This window comes from Nicotiana sylvestris, chromosome 7 (genome assembly GCF_000393655.2).
Source record: "Nicotiana sylvestris chromosome 7, ASM39365v2, whole genome shotgun sequence".
NCBI lineage: Eukaryota > Viridiplantae > Streptophyta > Magnoliopsida > Solanales > Solanaceae > Nicotiana > Nicotiana sylvestris.
The window spans coordinates 68427562-68449348 of record NC_091063.1 but is presented as its reverse complement, the minus strand read 5'-3'; the positions used below and the strand labels follow the sequence as shown (position 1 = coordinate 68449348).

At 37.7% G+C, this 21787-nt stretch overlaps 1 protein-coding gene across 1 annotated transcript; it reads left to right on the top strand.

Annotated features, from left to right (window-relative positions):
- The first annotated feature begins 5083 nt into the window (after positions 1–5083).
- Positions 5084–6450, top strand: LOC138873272 (uncharacterized). Its single transcript, XM_070151719.1, has 3 exons — positions 5084–5554; positions 5681–5888; positions 6074–6450. Exons 1-3 carry the CDS (start codon positions 5084–5086, stop codon positions 6448–6450), a joined length of 1056 nt encoding a protein of 351 aa, XP_070007820.1.
- Positions 6451–21787: the final 15337 nt, after the last annotated feature.

Below are 21787 nucleotides of genomic sequence, written 5' to 3'. Positions count from 1 at the left end.
AAACGCGGTCTGTGCTTGTTTTTGCATGGCCGCGAAAGTTACGCGTTGAGGCACCTAGTATTTCGCTGACAGTAGAACCTCCATAGGGGTATTTTTGTCCAGTAATTTTAGTTGTGTATAAATAGGTCTTTTTCATATTTTTAGGTTATCTTTGTATCAGTGAGCTGGTGAGCAGCCGTACTTTACTATTTAGAGTAATTTTAGAGCAACTTTAGCTTATATTCTTAGATTTTACTGTTGTAATCAGCTTATTTCATCTCCATCTTTGATTTTTACCTTGATTATGAGTATCTAAACCCATTAGGTAGGGTTGTAACCCAACACTAGTGTGAGTATTTAATGGGTCTTCAACTTTAAGGCTTAATTGTTTATGGGTTAGTGATATTTAGCTTGATTCATACTTTAATTGTAGAATTAGTGGTTACAAACACTGATCCGTGCCTTTATGACTTACTCTTCTTCAGAAAAAGAGATAAAGTCTCGGAAAATTAGGCTAACAAGGAATTGGAGTGCATTCAAAAGATTGATAGCCCCAATTAAAGGGCTAAACCTAGAGATAGTAATACCCGACTTGAGCCAATTTTACTTGCATTGTTTGAACACCCAATTAGGCTTGAGAAAGCCAATTAGGGCAAATTAACTCAAACTACCAAGAGGTATAGAGTGAGTAATTATGTGTAAAGGTTATATCACAACCCCAAATATAACAAGCGTGTCCTAAATTTTAGATCCCATTAGATACTCACCTAGGTATAAATCACTTCCCTAGTGCTTTTTATCAATTGAGAAAACTCTTACAAAAACATTGTACTTAGATTATTTTCAATAATCAATAGCAGTAAACGTAGCATAGAAACAAATTCAAGCATGGTTAGAAGTGCAATTAAAAGCAACACACGTAGCTAGATTAGATAGAAACCCAACTCCTAACCAATATTAACTCCGTGTGAAAATTGATCCCGACATTTCGGGTAAAAGCTGCATCGACCACTCCTCGCCATTATATATTGATGTAGGGTTCGAGCCGATCAGGGGGTCGGAATCACCACCTCTTTATCTTTCCAATGGCAATCTTTCTTCACTTGCTCAAGGTCACCCTTAGTTATTGAGCATATATATCTTGACATTGGCTACTCAAAAGATGTGAAAAGCTTTGAAGATTTGCAGATAAACTTGAAGAACTCAAAGGGAATTTGAAGATTAGTACAAGAAAAATTCAAAGTAAAGTTTGAGGAAGTGAGAAGAAGACTTACTTAAGGGATTCACGGCGACGGTTCAAAGGCACTGGTGGTCGACCGTCAACTAACGCTCATTAATGATTTTGGGAACTGTACCGATGGGATATTTCGGTCCCTTCAGTCGCTTACGTCACGAGGATGATGTCATGATCGGTCGAGGTACAAAATAGAATGCTCAGTTCATTTTTTCTCATTACATTCCAAGAAACGAGGGCGTTATCAGTATACAGTTAAAATCGGGCCTAGCAGATTTTACTATTTGATCGAGATCAGAGAGTTGCATCGAGGGTCAGCCTCGTAGTGGAGCAGATCACAGTAACGAAGACAAGATATCTAGTTCAAGAATCGATTACCTGCTGAGATCAAGGCCGGCAACGATCGAGACCAAACAGGGTAGACTTCGAGCAAAGCACAATAACAGGAAAGCGAGATATCCGTGACCGATCGTAAATCATGGTGAGAATCTCGGAACAGAACAAATCAAAGGCGATCGTTTAGGATAATCATGGGATTTACTTCCATAATTAGAATTGTACCATAGATAGGATTCCTCTACTATATTAAGAGGATTCTAAATACTTTGTAAACATCTTACATTCACGCATATCAAAGCAATACAATACTTTCTAGCTTATATTCTTGTTCATTAGTTAGTTTGTTTCTTAACTATTTTTGGGCACTGATCAGTTTGAGGGCAATCAAGCTCGAGGGATGAATCACGTTGCAAGATTGGTTTGCTTCATCTAATTATTAATCTATACTGTTAATCTTTATGTTTATCAATTGGTATTAGGTAAAATCACGTATCCTTAAAACCACTTTATAAGTTTAATTGTTATCCAATTTTTACGGTAAATAATGACATTAATCTATAAATCCAAAAGCTGATGGATTACATTTATGGTATCTGAAAAGGACAAAGCTAATTGATTGAGCTCATGGTTCTCAACCCACTTCATTGACCACAAAGCAATATCCTTGGACGATTAGCAGCTAAATTGAGGTGAAAACAAATTCAGTCTCAATGTTTTGGGTCTCTGAGGCTCAATTTGTGTACATAAATAGAATAACCGGACATTGAAATGATGCTAATAAATTTTTGTTGTTTCAATGCAATCTCAAAATCGACAAGTACATTTCTGTCTAAACGATGTATATACCTAAAGTAAAGATAGCCTTTTCGATCAGTGGTGATAATTAAATGTAGCACTGAGTTTGGACATAGGCTAGTTTTGTTGTCAATTCTAAACGAAAGAAAATAAAATATTTTTCAACAGAATTTGGTACAATTTCATTTACTAGGCTAACCATGTGAATGGTAGAAACATGAACTTGATCATATCATAGAGTAGGATGATGTTGGGCATATTTCTATATGTTTTGATATTACTTTACCCATGTTTTAAATGCTTTTTGTTGCTATTTGGTGTTAAAAATGCCCAACATGGTTTAATTATTGGTTTTATAACTAATTGATATGTATGTGATGATTTAGGGTGTTTGGAGAGCAAACATATGAAGAAAGGATGCTCCAACTAGAGGAAAAGAGGGTGGATGCGTCGCATCCATCCTTGGAAAGAAGGTTACTTGGTGCACCCTTAGCACTGAAGTCGGACCATAGCAAAGATGAGATGGAGGAACAAAGGGTGGATTCATCAATCCCTGCATCAATCGCATGCGAAGCTGAGAAGCGGAGGACGAGATGGATGTGAAGCATCCACCCCAGCATCAATCCTTGAAGCAGATTCGGACTAGGATTAGGAGAACTTTGGCCCACGACTTTTGTATGCAATATATAAGCCAAAAACACCTCTTTTAGGTCATCTAACATATTGGGAAAGGAGAAAAAGCCACGACAAAGCTTGGGAACTACAGAAATTGTCTTGAGTTCTTACTTTTTCCTTCTTTTATTGATTTTTATGGGTTCTTGGGAATTACTTGAAATTGTTACTATGAGAATGCATGGCTAAGAACCCTATTGTTATAGGGTCATGGGTGAAACATGAATGTTAATGTTTAAAGTTTAATTTGACGAAGTTGATTTTATCATATTGGGTTGTTTATTTAATTCTATTTTTAATTATTCTGCTGAGTAGCTAACACTAAAATACTATCTACGAATCTAGAGTTGAACTCAAAAGTGGGAACTTTACATTGCATATAGAATTAAATAGAGCAAGTTCTTGAACTCCGGGCATCGGGGAACGGATTCGCAATTAGGATAAACATATACCTAATTGGCTTGCTTGGTTGAAATATAGAAAGTATAAATGCATTTTTGTTAATCTTAATTCCATAGACATATAGGCATTAAGTTAGCTTGAATAGGCGAGTAAGAATTCGACAAATTCTTATGAACAATATCAACCCTGTCAATCAATAATCCAGATAAATCAATTAGTCATTTTAAGCCAAGAACGCAACACGATTGTTAGCTAACTCGTGACCCTGGAATATTCTCTCCTGCTGATTGTTATTTGAAATTGCTATTTGTTCGGTTGATTTCTAGTTAATTCATTGCTTGATAGTTTTAGGTAGTGAATTAGTCACCTCTATATTTTGTGAAAAATATCTTGAATCAATAAGTTAATTGAGTTTGAACCAGTCAATAGTTAATCATAAGTTTTCATGGGAATGATACTCTACTCACTACTTTACTTGAGGATCGTGTATACTTGCGTGTGCATTTGTCCGCAACAAATTTTTGGCGTCGTTGTCGGGGACTTAAAAATTAGCTACTTGACTGAATTGAGCTTTCATTAGTTATTTATTCAAGTTTTAATTTTCGGTTTACCTTGTTTGTGTTAACACAGGCTCTTCTCTTGAATGCGGAGGAGTAGAAGCGCAAACAATCTCCTTCCTCTTGATCCTGAAATTGAACAAATACTTTAAACAGTGAGGAAGGAAGTCGAGCTAGAACTAAACTAGAAGGAGAGTTGGACATCATAGTTCAACCATAGCCAATATAGATGGCAGGTATTGAAGAGAGTGCGGTGATTGAAGCCGCAAGGCCCACTCTTGCTAATATGACTCAGGCTATTATGAAGCCCGAGATCACAGGGCATTTTGAAATCAAACAGTACATGGTATAGCTGATTCAGTCCATAGGGCAATATGTGGGTCTATCTCATGAAGATCCGCATAGGCACATTAAGAATTTCTTGGAAATTATAGATACTTACAATTATCCGAACGTTTCTAAGGACTATGTCAGGCTGACACTTTTCCCCTTTTCACTGCTTGGGGAAGCTAAGGAATGGTTGCAAAAGGAGCCCGCAAACTCAATCCACACTTGGGATGATCTAGCAAGGAAATTCTTAATCAAGTTTTTTTCCCACTAAGAAGACAAAGTCATTGAGGAGTCAGATTCTTGGGTTCGAACAACGGGATGGAGAGACACTTTGTCAAGCGTGGGAATGATACAAGAAGCTACTCAGAAACTACCAACATCATTGCCAGACTGATGAGGTATTGGGTCACACTTTTGTTGATGGTCTAGATGATACATCAAACATGAATCTTGAGTCAGCTTGTGGGGGTAGTTGCATGGATAGACCGTACAGTGGAATCCAACTCTTACTAAATAAATTCACTACTAATGATCATAATTGGCAAGGAGATAGGGATTCATGAAGGGCAATTAAACAGAAGGAAGCCAGGTTGATTGAGCTTGATGACGTTTCAGCCGTGAGAGCTGTTAGCAAAATTAGCAAATCAGATGAATAGAATGACAATGCAACAAATACAACAGATGCAACATGTACAACAAATGTCTATTTGTTGTGAACTATGTGGTGATAGTCATATAAGTGACATATGCACCACGAATTCTGAATCTGTATACTATGTGGGGGCAACAGAGCAAAGGTCTAATGAATCAGAACACACAATATGGGAACACTTACAATCCAAATTGGAAGAATCATCCCAAATTCTCATGGGGTGGAAATCAGTCGCATCAAAATTGTTATAGACCCCAAGGAAATTTCAATCAACATCAGAACCCACCCCAACAAATAGAAGAGAGTACAAATGACTTGCTGAAGAAGTTGTTGCTTGACAATCAACATCTCAGGACCGATTTTAGAAACCTTGAGAGGCAAATGGGGCAGTTAGTAGCAAATCAAAATACTAGACCTGTTGGAGCTCTCCCGAGTGATACTAAGCCTAATACTAAGTCTCAAGTCAATGCGGTTACCTTGAGAAATGGAAGAGAATTAGAAGAAGTTCCAGAGAAAAAGAAGTATATAGCTAGACCTAAAGGAGAATTAGTTCCTAAACCCGTTGAGGAGAATAAGAAAGAAAAGCCAGAAATTGTGATAAGGCCACCACCTCCATTTTCACAAAGACTTCAAAAGCAAAAAGATGATGCTATATACAAGAAATTCTTAGATATTTTGAGCCAAGTGCATGTGAATTTGCCATTGGTGTAAATTTTGTAGGAAGTGCCTAAGTATGCAAGGTATCTTAGGGATATTTTGACAAACAAGCGAAGATATACAGAGTTTGAAACAGCTGCACTTACTGAAGAGTGCAGTGCTAGAGTTCAAAGTAAACCTCCTCCTAAGTTGAAGGATCCTGGGTGTTTCACAATTCCTCTGTCTCTCAAAAAACAAGATGTTGGTAGAGCCCTATCTGATTTAGGGGCTAGTATAAATCTGATGCCATCCTCTTTGTTCAAGCAACTCGGATTGGGGTGCTTAAACCTACTATAATCACTTTACAGTTGGCTGATAGATCACTAGTTATGCTAGAAGGAATTATTGAGGATGTGTTAGTTTGAGTGGGAAAGTTTGTTCTTCCTGCTGATTTTATTGTTCTTGATTATGAGGCAGATGAGGAAGTACCTATTATTATGGGGCGACCATTCTTAGCTACCGGTGGAGCACTTATTAATGTTAGGGAAGGAAAGTTAAAGATGAGAGTTCGCGATGAGAAAATCACTTTTAATGTGTACAAGACACTTAATATCCCTAAGCATTATGAGGACTTGTGCATGACTACTGTGGTAGAACTGACGCGGATAAAACAAAGTCCTTATGCGAATTGTAGTAATTCGGATGGGACAACTGAATTAGAAGAGGTGGTGTTGCAAGCTGAGTGTGTAAGGATGATTGAGAAAAGATCCAGAGATGAAAGAAGAGACCTTCTGAGAGTGTGTAAAAAGGCTAGGCTTAATGGGAGAAAGAAGAAGATAAAGCGCCTAGCATGAACAGAGTAGCAGTGTCGTGCCGCAATGTTAAATTAGGCGCTTGTTGGGAGGCAACCCATCTTTACTGTTTTCTTTTGCTTTTTTTTTCTTTATTATTATTGTAGTATTTGTTTTTGTTTTATAGGATTATAAGAATAGGAACCGCAGCCATTGGAAGTGTGCAAAAGTGAGCTAGTCGGTTGGAACTAGTGTGAGGTACCCACACAAAGGACGAAGCCTGGGGGAAGTCTGAGTACCTCATGAGCTGCTATTGCTTTGGCCTTTGGACTACCGGGGAGTCTCTTTTACCCTCTTGTTATTTATAGTGTGCATTGAGGACATTGCACAATTTTAAGTGTGGGGTGAGGAGATTGTTTGGGTGAGTTTCTGTGCTAGCGTAGCTTAGTACTCGTTATTATTGTAGAGTTGATAGTTTATATGAGTCCACCAAACTATAGAGTACCTGGTCCTATATGCGATGATGCTGAGAATGCTGTAAAAACTGAAAGTAAAGAAGACAAGGGATTTTTATGTGGAAAAATCCCACACAAGGGGATTAAAAAACCACGACCTACTCTTGTAGGCTTTTAACTTCACTAACTTTCAATCTCCCTATTACAAGCCACTTTGCAAAAACCTTATTTTAAAGACTTCAACAAACTTGTGATGCACCCACCACAAGCCACTCTATAACTATCCTAGTTATAAAGGCTTTAAGCTTATGACTATTCCTAGTCACAACATAAACTCGGAAGTTTACGAATTTTGGTTTGTTCCTAAGACAATCTTCTAAGAAAGCAAACTAGGAAATACAATGAAGAGCAAATAACAAGATTACAACTCAACTACGGATGTACATAAACTCATTAAGAAACTGATCCTTAGTGGAGTCGTCTTCTTATTCTTGACACCAGTGACTTCAATGACGAATGAATACTATTGTTGCTTGAGAGAATACCATTGAATGCACACAAATGGTGTGTCTTACACCAGGTTGTTTTATCACAAAAGATATCACAATAGATAGTGATGTCAACTCTTTGGTGCACACTTCTTCCTAATGAGAAGTGACTGTTGTACTATCTCTACAGCCACTTCTGTGCAGTCACGTTCCAGCTGGATAGTCGGCTTGTACTTCTGTCAGAACACACCAATGGACCAGGTCCTAGTTGTGTTCCTCTTCTGTGACAGTTGCTTTGGATATAGTCATTGTCTTGTGCTTGTGCCGGAGACCCCTGAGGGACTAAGTCACCAGGTCCCTGTTGAATTTCCTCCCTGTGGTCGTTCATTCATTTGCTGATTTTAAGACTTCGACCAGGTCACATAAAATGTATACCCTGTGGGCTAAGGTTCTCTGTCTGGTTCTTCACAACAAGTTTGTTAGATTATCAAAACATACGAAGCATAAGGCCATGACATTGAAAACCCATCAATTTTCTCCTTTTTGATGATGACAAGCTTAGGCATGGATAGTATTTGTTTAGAGCCAAAATAACCAAACAAGATACCAGAACTACACATAGTTCCCCCTTAATCTCAGATCTCTTTATAAGATACTAGAACTACACATAGTTCCCCCTTAATCTCAGATCTCCTTTTCCGTCTGATTTCCCCATTACACATAGTTCCCCCTTAATGTCAGATATCTTTTTCTTTTTGATTTCCCATTAATTCCATGAACTGATTGGTTCCCCCTTAATCTCAGAGCTTCCCCACTCACACCCATGAAATATTCTTCCCCCTTTTGGCATCATTAAAAAGAGCACAAGCAGGTAATCAACATAAAGAAGTTTTACACAGCTAGCTTACGCCATATATGTGCACACAACATGACAGAAAATAGAAGCCAGAGGAACACAGCAGTGTAGACGCAAAAATAAGAGCTATTTTATTGATGTTTACATTAGATTGAGTAAGTCAGGAGCAGTAATGGATAATATCAACATGCCATCACACAAAAACAAAAGCAAACAAAAATAAAATAGCAGCCATAGAAGATTAAAGCAAAAATAGATGGTCACTAAGAGGATCCTAGGGGACACTAGAGGAAGAAGGCTTGGAAGAAGAGACAACAATGGTTTTGAGAACCAGGTCCAGTTGAGCATTTGTAAACAGTTGTTCTTCAAGTAATTGTGCCCAAAGTCTATCATTTTCCTTTGTTAGTCGTACAACTTCTTTATTAATAGAATCAGGCCCTTTAGCTGCTTGACTGAGCTAAGTCTCCAGTATGGCATTTCGAGCCCTCAACCTTCTGATCTCTTCAGAAGCTACATTATGAGCGTTGATCAGCTGAGAAATGGTCAAGATACTTCCACCAACTCTTTCTATACATTTACATTCTTCTAAAGTGGTCTTAAAGAAGGTTTGCTTGCGTGTGCCTACTCTGGGATTCCACAAGGGGACCTTGTAGAATCTGAATACCTGAGTGAGGAAAAAGCCATATGGTAACTCATGATTCCCACCTTTAAAGGTTGCCACCTTTTTCATATGATCTACTATGATTGCTGGCAAATTGATTGGGATAAACTCATCAAGTTCCATTAAGACCATATCCGATTTTGTAGCAATAGGTTGCCTCTCAGAATGAGGTAAGAGCACCTTATTGACCAGTTCAAAGAGAAGTTGATACTCAAGAAGCAATACCTTTTTATGCACATGTTCCCCTTGTTGAATAGCTTGCTCCTTCATGATGGCTCTCCTGAAGTTTACACCACAAACACCCTTAATTGAGGACATACCTTCACACGGAATTTTGAGAACCTTTCCAAATGTTGAATCATCGAGTACAATTTCTACACTATTTACGAGCGCACAAATATAATCCCCCTCGATAGTGAAAAGAGATGCGTAAAAAGTTTGTACTGCATCTTCATACACCAGAGGCATTCTCCCTTCAAACAACTGTTCCCATTGTTGAAATTCCACAATCTCCAACATTTGTCTCATGCATGCCATCTCCGAAATTGCTGAATCAAATGTACGACCCCATAACACTTTCTGAGTTCTTAATCTCTACTGCCAAAGACCACCATCACAGAGCATGGACCTCAGTACACCAGGTTCTTTAATAGTTTCCCATTTTTGCTCGCTAGACCCTTCAACAAACTTTATTTTCCAACTTGCTATCCCAATAGTATTGTCCTCAGACACGGCTAGCTCAGTTTGGCTCCGTTTAAACTTGTTGTTGTCCTTCAGGGATAACCCTTTCTGTTCCTCACTACTTTCATCGAAGGCCTTTTTCATAGACTTTTGAGCCATCATAGATTGTTGTACTAAGGAACCAGGTTCCCTTGGAGCATCTTTGTCAATCCAATTTACCGACACACTCTTATTAATGACAAAATCCTTTGGATTCATTTTCCTCTTTTCCTTGTTTTGACACTTCTCTTACTTTTCTATAATGTGGATTCAAAAATCTCTTGCTACTGTGACCTGATAGTGGGTGATTTAGAGGAAGACTCTACGAGTTTAGAGTGATTAGGAAGTGCAGGAGTGGGTTTGCATGGAGGAGAATCAGGTTCATCAGAAGGTTTTTCTGAGAATATCTCATGAGCCAAGGACTCGAGGAGTGTTGTGGTTTTTACATCTCCTAAGAATGGAATTTCTTCCCCCTGGTACTCAGACGAGAGATATGCTCCTTCATTCATCAGACTCTCAGCAGCTATAGCCATGATGTTATGCACTGCTTCTTTTTCTGGTGACTCTTTGAGAGTCACTAAGTCCAACATGGAGGAGTTCAGATACTGATCAGGATCATCCTCAGGGGCTTCTAACACTTGAGGAGTAAAACCTCCTGAGTGTTTTTTGATAAGATCATTGGAGTGACAAGACATAGGGTTTTCAAAATGATGGTAAATAGGGTTTATCAGAAAAGGGAATACTGTAGGAATTGAGGAGGATCCAAGAGTGGGTAAGGTAGTAGAAGGCGTGAAATAGTGATGCTTTGGGGATGATTTCAAGGATAATAAGGAAGTGGGAGCAGTGTTAATGGTGGGAGAAGGAGACGATTGTTCGATCGCTATTACAGGAGTACTTGGTAGGCGAGTAGAGTTAGAGAAAGAGATGACGAGAAGATCTCAGCTATACAAAGGAAATGAAGGTTCATGACTTGTCGTGAGAGAGAAAGAAAGTTTTATTGGAAGAAGTGCTAATGATGAGAAGAGAGAGAGAAACAGGTTCTGAATAGTTCTAAAAACGGTGATAGGTTTTTGGGAAAGTGTTGTCGTGCAGAGGGGATGAAGGGATTTGATAGACAACACATGACATGTAGACTTTGAAAAGTTGGATGATGTGGCAGTTGAGTTAATTTTGTTAAACACAAAAAAAAATTGTTTTGAGAAGGCATGTAGAATAAGCACATTACTACTAACCTAATGTACAAGAACATGATGCCGGATCAATCATTTTTGAAAAAGATTTTTAGCAGCTCCTCCCTCGTAGTTCAGAACTGTACCTCCCTCGAGTTCTTCATTAGACTCTTATGACCCTATCTTCACCTTGTCTGATCCAGAATATTCTCTACTCAAGGCTTTGATACAGATATCTGGAATTTGGTCTTCTATTCTGCAAGACTTTCCACAGATCAACCCTTTCTTCATATTGACCCGCAGAAGATAATCTCACCCTTCAATGTGCTTGGTCCTCTTGTTTTGAGATTCTTCTTCAGTTATTGACGAGGCCATTGAGTTTTGCTTATTTGTCTCCCACATAATGAGGCATGAGTCATGACAAGTGAACCGTTCCAGAAGTGCTTTTCCTTTCCACAGAAAAACCTGCATAGTTAACATCATCATATCCAACGGGATTAAAAACACTGTCACCTGAGGGGTAACACAGGACCAGGTCCTGAGCTCCCTTAAGGTATCTCAAATTTCTATGGGCAGCCTTCAAGTAGGATTCCTACGGACTTACACTTTGGATTCTATTCAGGAGTGGAGATATAGAAGGGACTAAAGAAAAAGATTTTTTTTAAAATACTTATCTAACTCTAGTATAAAAGAAAGTGATTGAATTGTCACGCAGATGGGAGCCTTTGTGTTTCCAATTTGAGACTGAAGTTTGATTGGTAGGGGAGATTTGGAGGTTAATCTAAATTCCCCACACTTTGTGTTTTGTTGCTTGTGGAGTGCCATGAGCTGCATCTCTACTTTTCCTTCAGCTTCAGTGGTAGTATATGATGTACCAGGTTCCTTATAAGACATGGAGGATGATGTTGCATTGTCTTTCGCCAGTCTCCTTCATCTTACTCATTTTATCAACCTCCCTATTTGATGCCTCAGATATTTCCCAGGGACTAGAGTTGGTTCAGCATATTGATCATCATCGTTTCTTCCTTGGCTAGAGGAGGTGACTTGTTGAATACCCCATGAGCACGTCCTTCCAATGAGTGTACCCTGTGTTGGAGACTTTGAGGCCTTGATTTGTGGAGAGTACCCCAGAAAGATTCCTTCGCTCGTATTTTGCATTGAACTTCCTAAGTTGATCCTTCCTGTTGTCGAGAACATGGCATTTTCAGTCAAGATGGTTCTTAGATGAGTTGTCTTTTAGTAAAGAGGGAATTTTCTTCCGTCTGGCAGCTCATGGTGGGTTTTGATTCAGGAGGGACCTAATCAGACACCTGTTCACCAAGTAGAAAGCAATATTTACTACTTTTTGCCAAAATTTCTTGGCGATTCCATAGTCGATGAGCATTGTCCATGCCGCATTTTCTAGTTCTGTTCTTTCCTTCGGCAATACCATTTTGTTGTGGTGTCCTTGGTGTTGAGAAATTGTACGTGATCCATTCTTTTCTTTTTTTGTTTTTGCTTGAATCCTTTTGGCAAGAACCATTAACGCCTCGAGAGTCTCCTCTTGTTTGGTGAACCCATGTCCAGGTGACTCTTGAGTTTGGCAGACCACGGATCAGGTCCTGCTGAGTTAATTTATTTGGAGATGAGAAGCTTGTATATATCAATCCTTCATGCCAAGGTTCCGACTTCACCCATCTTATACCACTAGCTTGTGGAGATTCATAGTTAATCGGAGTGGATATTCTTGTTTCCTTTGTCCACTGAGACCACTTGGCCAGTTATCAGATTGGTGACTGTACTTTTCAGGCCATTCAAATAGTACACGTTCCCACTTGAGTGCCAAAAGAACCTTTCCAACTTTTCATTCACTGAGAATGTACCCTCTACTTCCTTTTTAAGGATACATTCCCTTCCTACAGGGCTTTCAGTGAGAAGAGATACATGATGTTTTCAGTTGCGTGCTTTTAAGCATCCATAGTCCATAGTCCATCGCAGTCCACTTCCTCTCACTGTTCCCTGCTCATGCAAATCAAGGGTTAGATTTAGGAACCTAAACTAGTTTGGGTCCCTTGTTATGATAGAAAGGATAAATGAGGGCTTTCCTAGTCCATGCAGGCAACACCCGCTTCTTGTGAGTGGTACTTGGTCCTTTGTTAGTAGTCACTTTATCAGTAAACACTTTGTTTTTCTGAGCAGACTGAACCCTGGCCTGGCAATTTTCTTTAAAATGCTCATTGTTCCCATAGTGGATACATAGCCAGTTATCAGGTACAGTGACATACTTACTGTGAGGGTTGTAAGGAGTTTTCTCCCTTTTGAACCCGATGCCCTGCCTATTACCACTATTGTTAAGATACATGGTAGTGACAGCATCTAAGGACCAGGTCCACTTTAGAGATTTCTCAAGATCAATTCTTACTTTCTCCAATTCAGCTTGAAGTTGCTGATTCTTCTCGAGTTCACTACAGAGATTGGTTTTTACAATAATTAACTCCTTTTCAAGCATGATGTAAGTCTCACTGGCTACTTCTTTCTCTTTTCCAAGACTCACATTCATATGTTCTCCATTGATTCCCTCAATGGTTTCCTCTAGATTGGTGCATATTACTAATAGGTCATCCCTTTCTTCTTCAGTAATGGCAATTTTTTCTTCTAAGGTGTGTTTCTCATTGCTAAGACCTTCTATTGTTTCTTTTAGACCAACAACTACTACCATCATATCGTCTCTCTCATTTTCCACACTAGTTATTCTTTTATTCAAGGCTTCCTTTTCTTTTTCAAGATTAGCTATGGTCTCATTTAAGTCCACTACACGGACCACTAGATCATCTCTAGATTGTTCAGCCTCTTCTAGTTCTATGGTCAAGATCTCCTTATCATTTACAAGGCTATAATAGGCAACAATTAGGACATTAGCTAATGACCTTAGCTTCTTAGAAGAGTAGGATTTCAATTTCTCTGAACATCCCTAAAGTTTACCTCATCGTCTTCATCTTCTTCATCATCATCAGACTGAGCCATCAGCACGAATAGTGAATCATACTTCGTTGCTTCAGTTTTCACTGCCATCATGGAACTGTTTTCTGCATCTGGTTCCCTTTCGGATTCACTAGAGAAGTCTCCCCAAGCAGCAAGAGCCTACTTAACAATATTGTCAGCAGCAATTTTCGATTGAATCGTTTATCTGGAACCAAGTTCCTTTTTGCTGCTTTGTCAGGATTTTGCTTGTATTGCTCCTATTTCGCGAGTGGGCAGTCTATGATGAAATGCCCTGACTTTCCACATCTGTGATAGCGATCGTTGTTCCTTGTTTTACTTGAACTACCCCACTTTGGTATGCCACCATTTCTTCGAACCATCTTTTGAAATCTCTTAGTAAGATAGGCCATGTCACTATCTTCATCACTTGAGTCGTTGCTTTCAGCATTGAGTACCAGGTTCTTTTCCTTCTTGGGCTCTTTTCTTTCACTGTCTTTCTTTCTTTTCATCTCGTATGTCTTCAGATTACCAATCAACTCATCCATGGTCAGAGTTTGTAGATCTTTAGTTTCAGTGATGGAATTTACCTTAATTTCCCAAGAACCAGGTAGAACACTGAGGATTTTCCTTACAAGCTTGTTTCTGGGAATGACATCTCCAAGTGAATGAAGCTCATTTATGATGGATTTGAATCTGGTGTGCATATCTTGTATAGACTCATCATCCTTCATCCGAAAGAGCTCATATTCAGTGGCGAGCATGTCGATATTGGATTGTTTGACCTGAGTAGTTCCTTTATGTGCGGTTTGTAGAGCTTCCCAAATTTCTTTGGCAGTATCACAAGTTGAGACTCTATTGTACTCATCAGGTCCTGTGCTACACATCAAGATTTTCTTGGCACGATAGTTCTTTTCTACAACTTTTCTGTCAATGTCATTGTACTCTTTTCTACCTTTCGGCACCATTGGTCCTATTTCTTCAAGCTTTTCCATGGGAACATGTGGACCATCACAAATGATGTCCCACAGTTCTGAATCTTCTGACATCATAAAATCATGCACACGGGTCTTCCACCAGCCATAGTACTGACCATAGAATCTAGGAGGTATGTAGGTTGATTGTCCTTCCTCAAAGTTGGGTGGAGCAACCATTGAGATCCTTTCTAGGTGTTAACATTTTAGAAAGAACCTGCTCTGATACCAAATGATAGTTTATATGAGTCCACCAAACTATAGAGTACCTGGTCCTATATGAGATGATGCTGAGAATGCTGTAAAAACTGAAAGTAAAGAAGACAAGGGATTTTTACATGGAAAAATCCCACACAAGGGGATCAAGAAACCATGACCTACTATTGTAGGCTTTTAACTTCACTAACTTGAAATTTCCCTATTACAAGCCACTTTGCAAAAACCCTATTGCAAAGGCTTCAACTAACATTTGATGCACCCACCATAAGTCACTCTATAACTATCCTAGTTACAAAGGCTTTAAACTTATGACTATCCCTAGTCATAACATAAACTCTCAAGTTTACGAATTTTGGTTTGTTCCTAAGATAAAGCTTCTAAGAAAGCAAATTAGGAAATACAATGAAGAGAAAATAACAAGATTACCACTCAACTATGGATGTACATAAACTCATTAAGAAACTGATCCTTAGTGGAGTCGTTTTCTTGTTCTTGACACACCAGTGACTTCAATATCGAATGAATATTGTTGTTGCTTGAGAGAATATCACTGAATGCACACAAATGGTGTGTCTTGAACCAGGTTGTTTTATCACAATAGATAGTGATGTCAACTCTTTGGTGCACACTTCTTCCCAATGAGAGTGACTGTTGTACTATCTGTACAGCCACTTTGTGCAGTTGCGTTCCAACTGGATAGTCGGCTTGTACTTCTGTCAGAATACACCAACGGACTAGGTCCTAGTTGTGTTCCTCTTCTGTGACAGTTGCTAGATGGTCACTTTCTGCTGCTACATTCCAGCTGTACATTTGACTTGTACTTCTGTCAGAGAACCCTGAGGGACCATGTCACTGTTGTGTTTCTCTTTATAATGTTTGTGTACAGTCATTGTCTTGTGCTTGTGTCGGAGACCCCTGAGGGACCAAGTCACCAGGTCCCTATTGAATTTCCTCCCCGTGGTCATTCATTCATTTGCTGATTTTCAGACTTTGACAAGGTAACATGAAATGTATACCCTTTGGGCCAAGGTTCTCTATCTGGTTCTTCATAACAAGTTTGTTAGATCATCAAAACATATGAAGCATAAGGCCATGACATTGAAAACCCATCAAGAGTTTTTGTTTAAAAAAAATAAAATAGAAAATTGGACATTTCCCGACGATGGATCTCCTAGACAGCTTTCTTGAGGGATTAAGGTCCTCAGAAAAGCACAAAAAGATTTTTTTAACCTTGAGTAGTTAGTAAATGTAATCTATAAGGAAATAATCCTCCTTGGTTTTTCTTTGGCCATCGGTTTTTGTCCAAGGGATGAATTTTTTAACCAAGTATTAGTTTTTCTTTTTAGAGTAGTGTAGCATGTAAAGACTCATACTAAATTTAGCATATTCTGTGACTTGTTTGATATTAACAGAGTTAGACCTGAGCATGTGGATTATAACTTTCTCCATGAGTTTGTGAGGACTATTTTTGCCTTTAAAAGTTGAATAGCTTCTTCGTGACGCTTAGGCTCATTGTCTTGTCTCCTGTACTAAATGTTGTGTTGTGTGCATTAGAAATTTGGACTTAACTCAGTACTTGCTTTGATTGAAAATTGAAATGTAGTCATCCTAAGTGAATCATGTGCCAATGCGTGGTGAGATTTTTTGTATTAGTCTCGTATTGTACATTTGTGTCTAGAACTTGCACGGTATGTGAGTTGAAGAGAAATCCTAGGTTCTACTCGGCTTGAAATATGATTTTAGGCCTTCTTTGTTCCTTTTGAACTCTAATGCTACCAAAAATAAAATCTATCCCTAGTTAACCCTTTTGAGCCTATATACTTTTATTTTATACCCATATTACAAGCCTATAGCCTTTTTATTCTCAGTTGACATTGTTTTGATCATTTTACCTCTTAAAGCACTTTGATTGTGAGATGAGCGCTAGAAGAAGTAAGAAGGAACTAAGTGTGGGGTTGCTTTTGAATGGAACCAATGAAAGGAACAAAGGTTCACTTATTTTGTAAAATAATACACCACTAGCGGAAATTGAAAAAAAAATAGTTGGGAAAAAAGAGAGAATAATCTGGGGGGGGGGGGAGAGAAAATAGAGATGAATAAATTGTTGTTTTATTCTTGCTAATGGGTATGGATTAAAGTAGTGCTTAAAGAAGAAGGGAATAATTTTGAGTTTAATATTGTTTATGAAAGTGAAGTGGATTGAAGAATTTGTGCTTAAAGTTGATTATGTGATGTGTTAAAGTGCTTAGGAGGTTCCACACCTCCTTTTTACTACCCCGGAAGGGTATAAGGGAATTTTTTAAAATTTAAGTGACAATCAAATCGGGATTATTTATTTAAAATTCAGAGTCGCCACTTGAGATAGTTTATGGTGTCCCAAGTCACCGGTTTTAAATCCCGAATCAAGGAAAGTTGACTCTTATTTATGGTCCGCGAACACAAAAATTCAGGTGAGGAATTCTGTTAACCCAGGAGAAGGTGTTAGGCATTCCCGGGTTCCGTAGTTCTAGCACAGACGCTTAACTATTAATATTTGGCCTATTTATATGATTTATTACATATTTTAAACCTATTGTGCATTTTTAACTTTATAACCGCTTTTCGATTTATGGAATTTATTTGAACGAGTCACGATCTCGTACACTCGTTAATTTTATACATATTGTGAATCACGTCATATGAAATGCACCCGCGATTTACAACATGTTTATTTTATTATTATTAAAAATTGTGGTCGAGTCACATGAAATGCGCACTCGAATTTGGATTCGTTTGTTTTGAACATATTGTGAATCGCATCACATGAAATGCACCCGCGGTGTACAACATGTTCATTATTATCAATATTCAAAGTTATGGCCGGGTTACATGAAACGCACACCCGAATTTGGATTTATGTATCATGACTATGCCACGGGAACCGTACTCATAGTCACAATGATTTCTTTAATCGCGCCTAAAACAAGCTATGAATGTTCATAATTATTTATCTTCCTAAGTTTAAGATTTGTTGTGAAGTGTGATCTCATGGATTATTTCTGAAAATATGTAGATTGAATTTCCTATTTTACCAAAGTTGGATTAGGTCGCCACCTAATGAGCTGCCGACATTGAATCAGAATATGAAATGAGATTTGAGAATCCTAATTCAAGATGAAACAAAGAAGTTAAAACATGAAAATATCTACAAGAAAAAGTAGACAAATGCACTATAGAAAAAAATGAATTAGTTGCACCATCTCAAAATAATTGTATCAAAACAATAGGTATTTAAAATGGGCTTCTCATAACTTTACGTAATCTTTTATTATTATCAAATCAAATATGCAAGCCTATTTCAATATAAGGCAACCAAATTCCAATTACAAATCTACTTGCCTCATTTTTCTGTTCAACCAAGAATCAACACAAATCCTCTTTAACAACAATTAAATTTTAAAAGATCAATCAGAAAAGAAACTCTCCATTTCTATTCACTAAAAAAAGTAAAAATCCACCAAGAGAGTTTGCTTGGACTATGAAGAAACTGGAATTTGCAAGCAGCGACTGTGGAAAGAGACACAAGGTAACAACCAATATGTAATCATTTATGACAAAGGCAGATGCAGTTCATATTCAAAGCACAATTAATTAAACCTCTTCATCACAAAAAAAATAATAAAATAATTCTATTAAACACGGGATAGGACAACTACAATTAATTCAAATTTGCTGATCAAGTGAAATCACAATAGAACTAAATCAGTGGTGACAACAATATAATTTAGCCATGAAGGACATATAACTTTATTTCAGCAACAATCATTTTAGAATAGACACAATTCACTAAATCTACACGCGATTACAAAATTAGAAGTTAAGGAATACCTAGAAAGGGATAAATCAAAGGAGAAAAGTGATGAAGAAACTGTATTGAGTTCAGCACAATTAACAACGGTTTTACAGTTCAAAAAAACCTTTGAAATCCCAGAGAATATCCACCCAATGTGCTGGGGTTTTGTAATAGCTTTTGTAATACCTTTTCCTTATGCTGTTTTTCTTCTACTTTCAAGTTTTTCCGATTCCAGATCTGAAAACTTTTGAAGGAGTCAATTTCTCTTTTTTTTTTGTTGTGTGCGTGTGTGTTATCAGTGAGTGAGACGAGAAAGGAGAAGGGGATGGCTAGGTTTTTTTTCTAGGTGTCCCACGGCTGAAACTATCCAATTAAGGTCCCTCCTAGGTCTAGGTCTAGGTCTTTATTTATGGGAAGGGGTCTAGGGTTAAGGATGGGGTAATGGGCTAAGGTTATTTGGGTTAAAGGTAATTGAGCTTGGATTTAGGGAATTGAGTGGGCCATGTCTTTTTTTGGGTTTAAATTTAGGATAAGAAGACCAAATAATACAATGTATCGATAAAGTGTAAAAATCATTCTTAATTAAAAATAAACTAATATAAAACTAAATACTATAAGTGAAACTAATTTTTTTTTTGTATTTTCAAATATTATAATATTATAAATATAAATATGCTAATTGACTTTAACCTAAAGATAAAAAAATATTTTTTATAATTTTTATTTTTTGTGATAAAAATAAAGTAAAAGAGTCAACATATTGATAAAATATTTTATAAATATGCTAATTGACTTTAACCGAAAAGTTTTCAGACAAAGAACGACGAGACAGGTTTTTTGACCCAACCCTTATTTAGAGAGACCAAAAAGTAAGAGAACGGAGAATGTGACCGAGCCCTGATATCTGAGCTGCCTACATATCCTTGGCTATAAAGGAATCATGCCACGTGTAGTTCAGAAGTAGGAAGAGTGATGGAGTGCCGAGGTGGAGAGCCAATTGAGTTTCTGTTCTGTCGAGGTTCCGGTCCGCGATCCTATTATTACATCAAAAACCAAACAAAATGAAAAAGACTAACTAAGCCTGTCAATTATGAGTTACAAGATTCCTATCTATAAGTCTTCTAAAGCTTGATCTTGAGTCTTGAATGGTTCTTCATGCAGACTTTAGAATTGAACTTTGACGCTTGCTAGCTGCAGGTGCTAGTTCATTCTTCTTCAGCTTTTTCGGATCAAGATCGGACATGTAGTGCTTGTGACCTCAGCCATATATTGAGCAGCTCACATCTTTCATCAACTTCTGCATTTGGATTCACTTCTTTCTTTTCTTCTTTTTTTTATTCTGGATTGTGACTAACTTCTATTGATCATCTCGGACTATTGACTTGAATTCTTCTCGCGAGCTTCTTTTGTTGCTGACTTGAATTGCATTCTGAAGTGAATTCCCTTATTTTCCAGATGGGCGCCTCATTGCCAAAACTTAAAATGTCTTCCTTTGAAACTTGAACTGTTTTCCCTTGTTCTCCAGGTGGGTGCCTTATTGCTGAAACTTGAACTGTCTTCCTTTAAAACTTGAACTGCTTTCCCTTGAAACTTGAACTATTTTTCCTTGTTCTCCAGGTGGGCGCCTAATTGCCGAACTCGAACTGTCTTTCTTCGAAATTGCTTTCCCTTGAACTTGAACTGTCTTCCTTTGAAACTTGAACTGCTTTCCCTTGAAATTTGAACTGTCTTCCCTTGTTTTCCAGGTGGACGCCTGATTAATGAAACTTTCTGTGTTCCCTTGTTTTCCATGTGGGTACCTACAATCAAAACAAACAAAACAAATGAAACTTTCTGCCCTAGTTTGCACTAGGAAGATTTGTGAGTTGTTAGCAAAATTGTAAACCACTTATACTATTGATGCAATAATGAGAGTGAACTAAATACTAGACTAGGATGTGCGTCTCCTATGAATAAAACCAAGAAACTTTGACTAGCAAATGCGTATGCTAAAAATAAAACCTGAATGACCCAAACTAGGAAGTGCGTCTCCTAGGGATGAAATCTCAATTGTGAAGTGTGTCTCCTAAAGATTTTTAGAAACTTAGGCTTGAAATCTCAATGATTCCATATCTGGCTGGAATCGAAAGGATTAAGGATGATGGTGCTAGGGTTTGAGAGGGTGAAAGGTAAGGAGATGAGAGGATTCAATGACGCGGGTGGTGTAAAATGGCTAGGGTTTGGGGAGGGTAGGTAAATTAAAAAGGAACGGATGAATAAGGGTCGTTGATCTATCAAGATCAACACCCAGGATTAAAATGGGAAATTTGGGTCGGGTAAAAAAAACGGGTGCTGGGTTAGCATTAGTGGGTATTTGGGTATTGGGTGTTAGGATTTTGGGCTGGTGCTAGGTCCGAAAATTAATTAAGAAAAGGGCTATTATTTAAATGCCCAATTAAATCAGTAAAATAATTTATAAAAATTAATAAATAAATAAATAAAATGTCATTTGTGCATGAAAATGATTTAAAATAATTACTTAATATTATAAAAATATAAGAAGTTATTTTCTGTATAAATAATATAATTATGCATATATATGGGCTATTATTGCAAAATGTACAATTCTAGCCCTATATAAATGCAAATGTAATTACAAAAATGCAATTAAAATATTTAAGTACTATATGGGCATAAATGATGAGTTTAGGTGATTAAATCGTCATAAAAATAATATGAGGGATAATTGTTGGATATTTGTATAATAAAATACAGAAATGAATTGATTTAAAGCCTTTTACAATTATAGAAATACTTGTGCATATTTGTAAATGCGTGTGCACTATTTGAAAATATATGTGCATATTTTAAAAATATATGAGGGAAAAATTGGGTATCAACAACGTTGCGGTAGGAGCGGTTTTGGGGCAGAGGATTAACAAAATATTTCATCTGGTCTACTAAGAAAGCATAATGAAGAATGATGCCCAAGTCAATTATACTGTGACCGAAAAAGAGTTATTAGCCATAGTCTTTGCCATGTAAAAGTTCAGGCCATATCTCATGGGTACCAAAGTGATTGTGCACAC

Coding starts and splice junctions, on each gene's coding strand:
- LOC138873272 (XM_070151719.1), top strand. CDS start 5,084: ATGTGGGGGCAACAGAGCAAAGGTCTAATGAATCAGAACACACAATAT. Junction 5,555..5,680: donor AGAAAGAAAAGCCAGAAATT/GTGATAAGGCCA, acceptor TAAATTTTGTAG/GAAGTGCCTAAGTATGCAAG. Junction 5,889..6,073: donor CCTATCTGATTTAGGGGCTA/GTATAAATCTGA, acceptor ATTATGAGGCAG/ATGAGGAAGTACCTATTATT.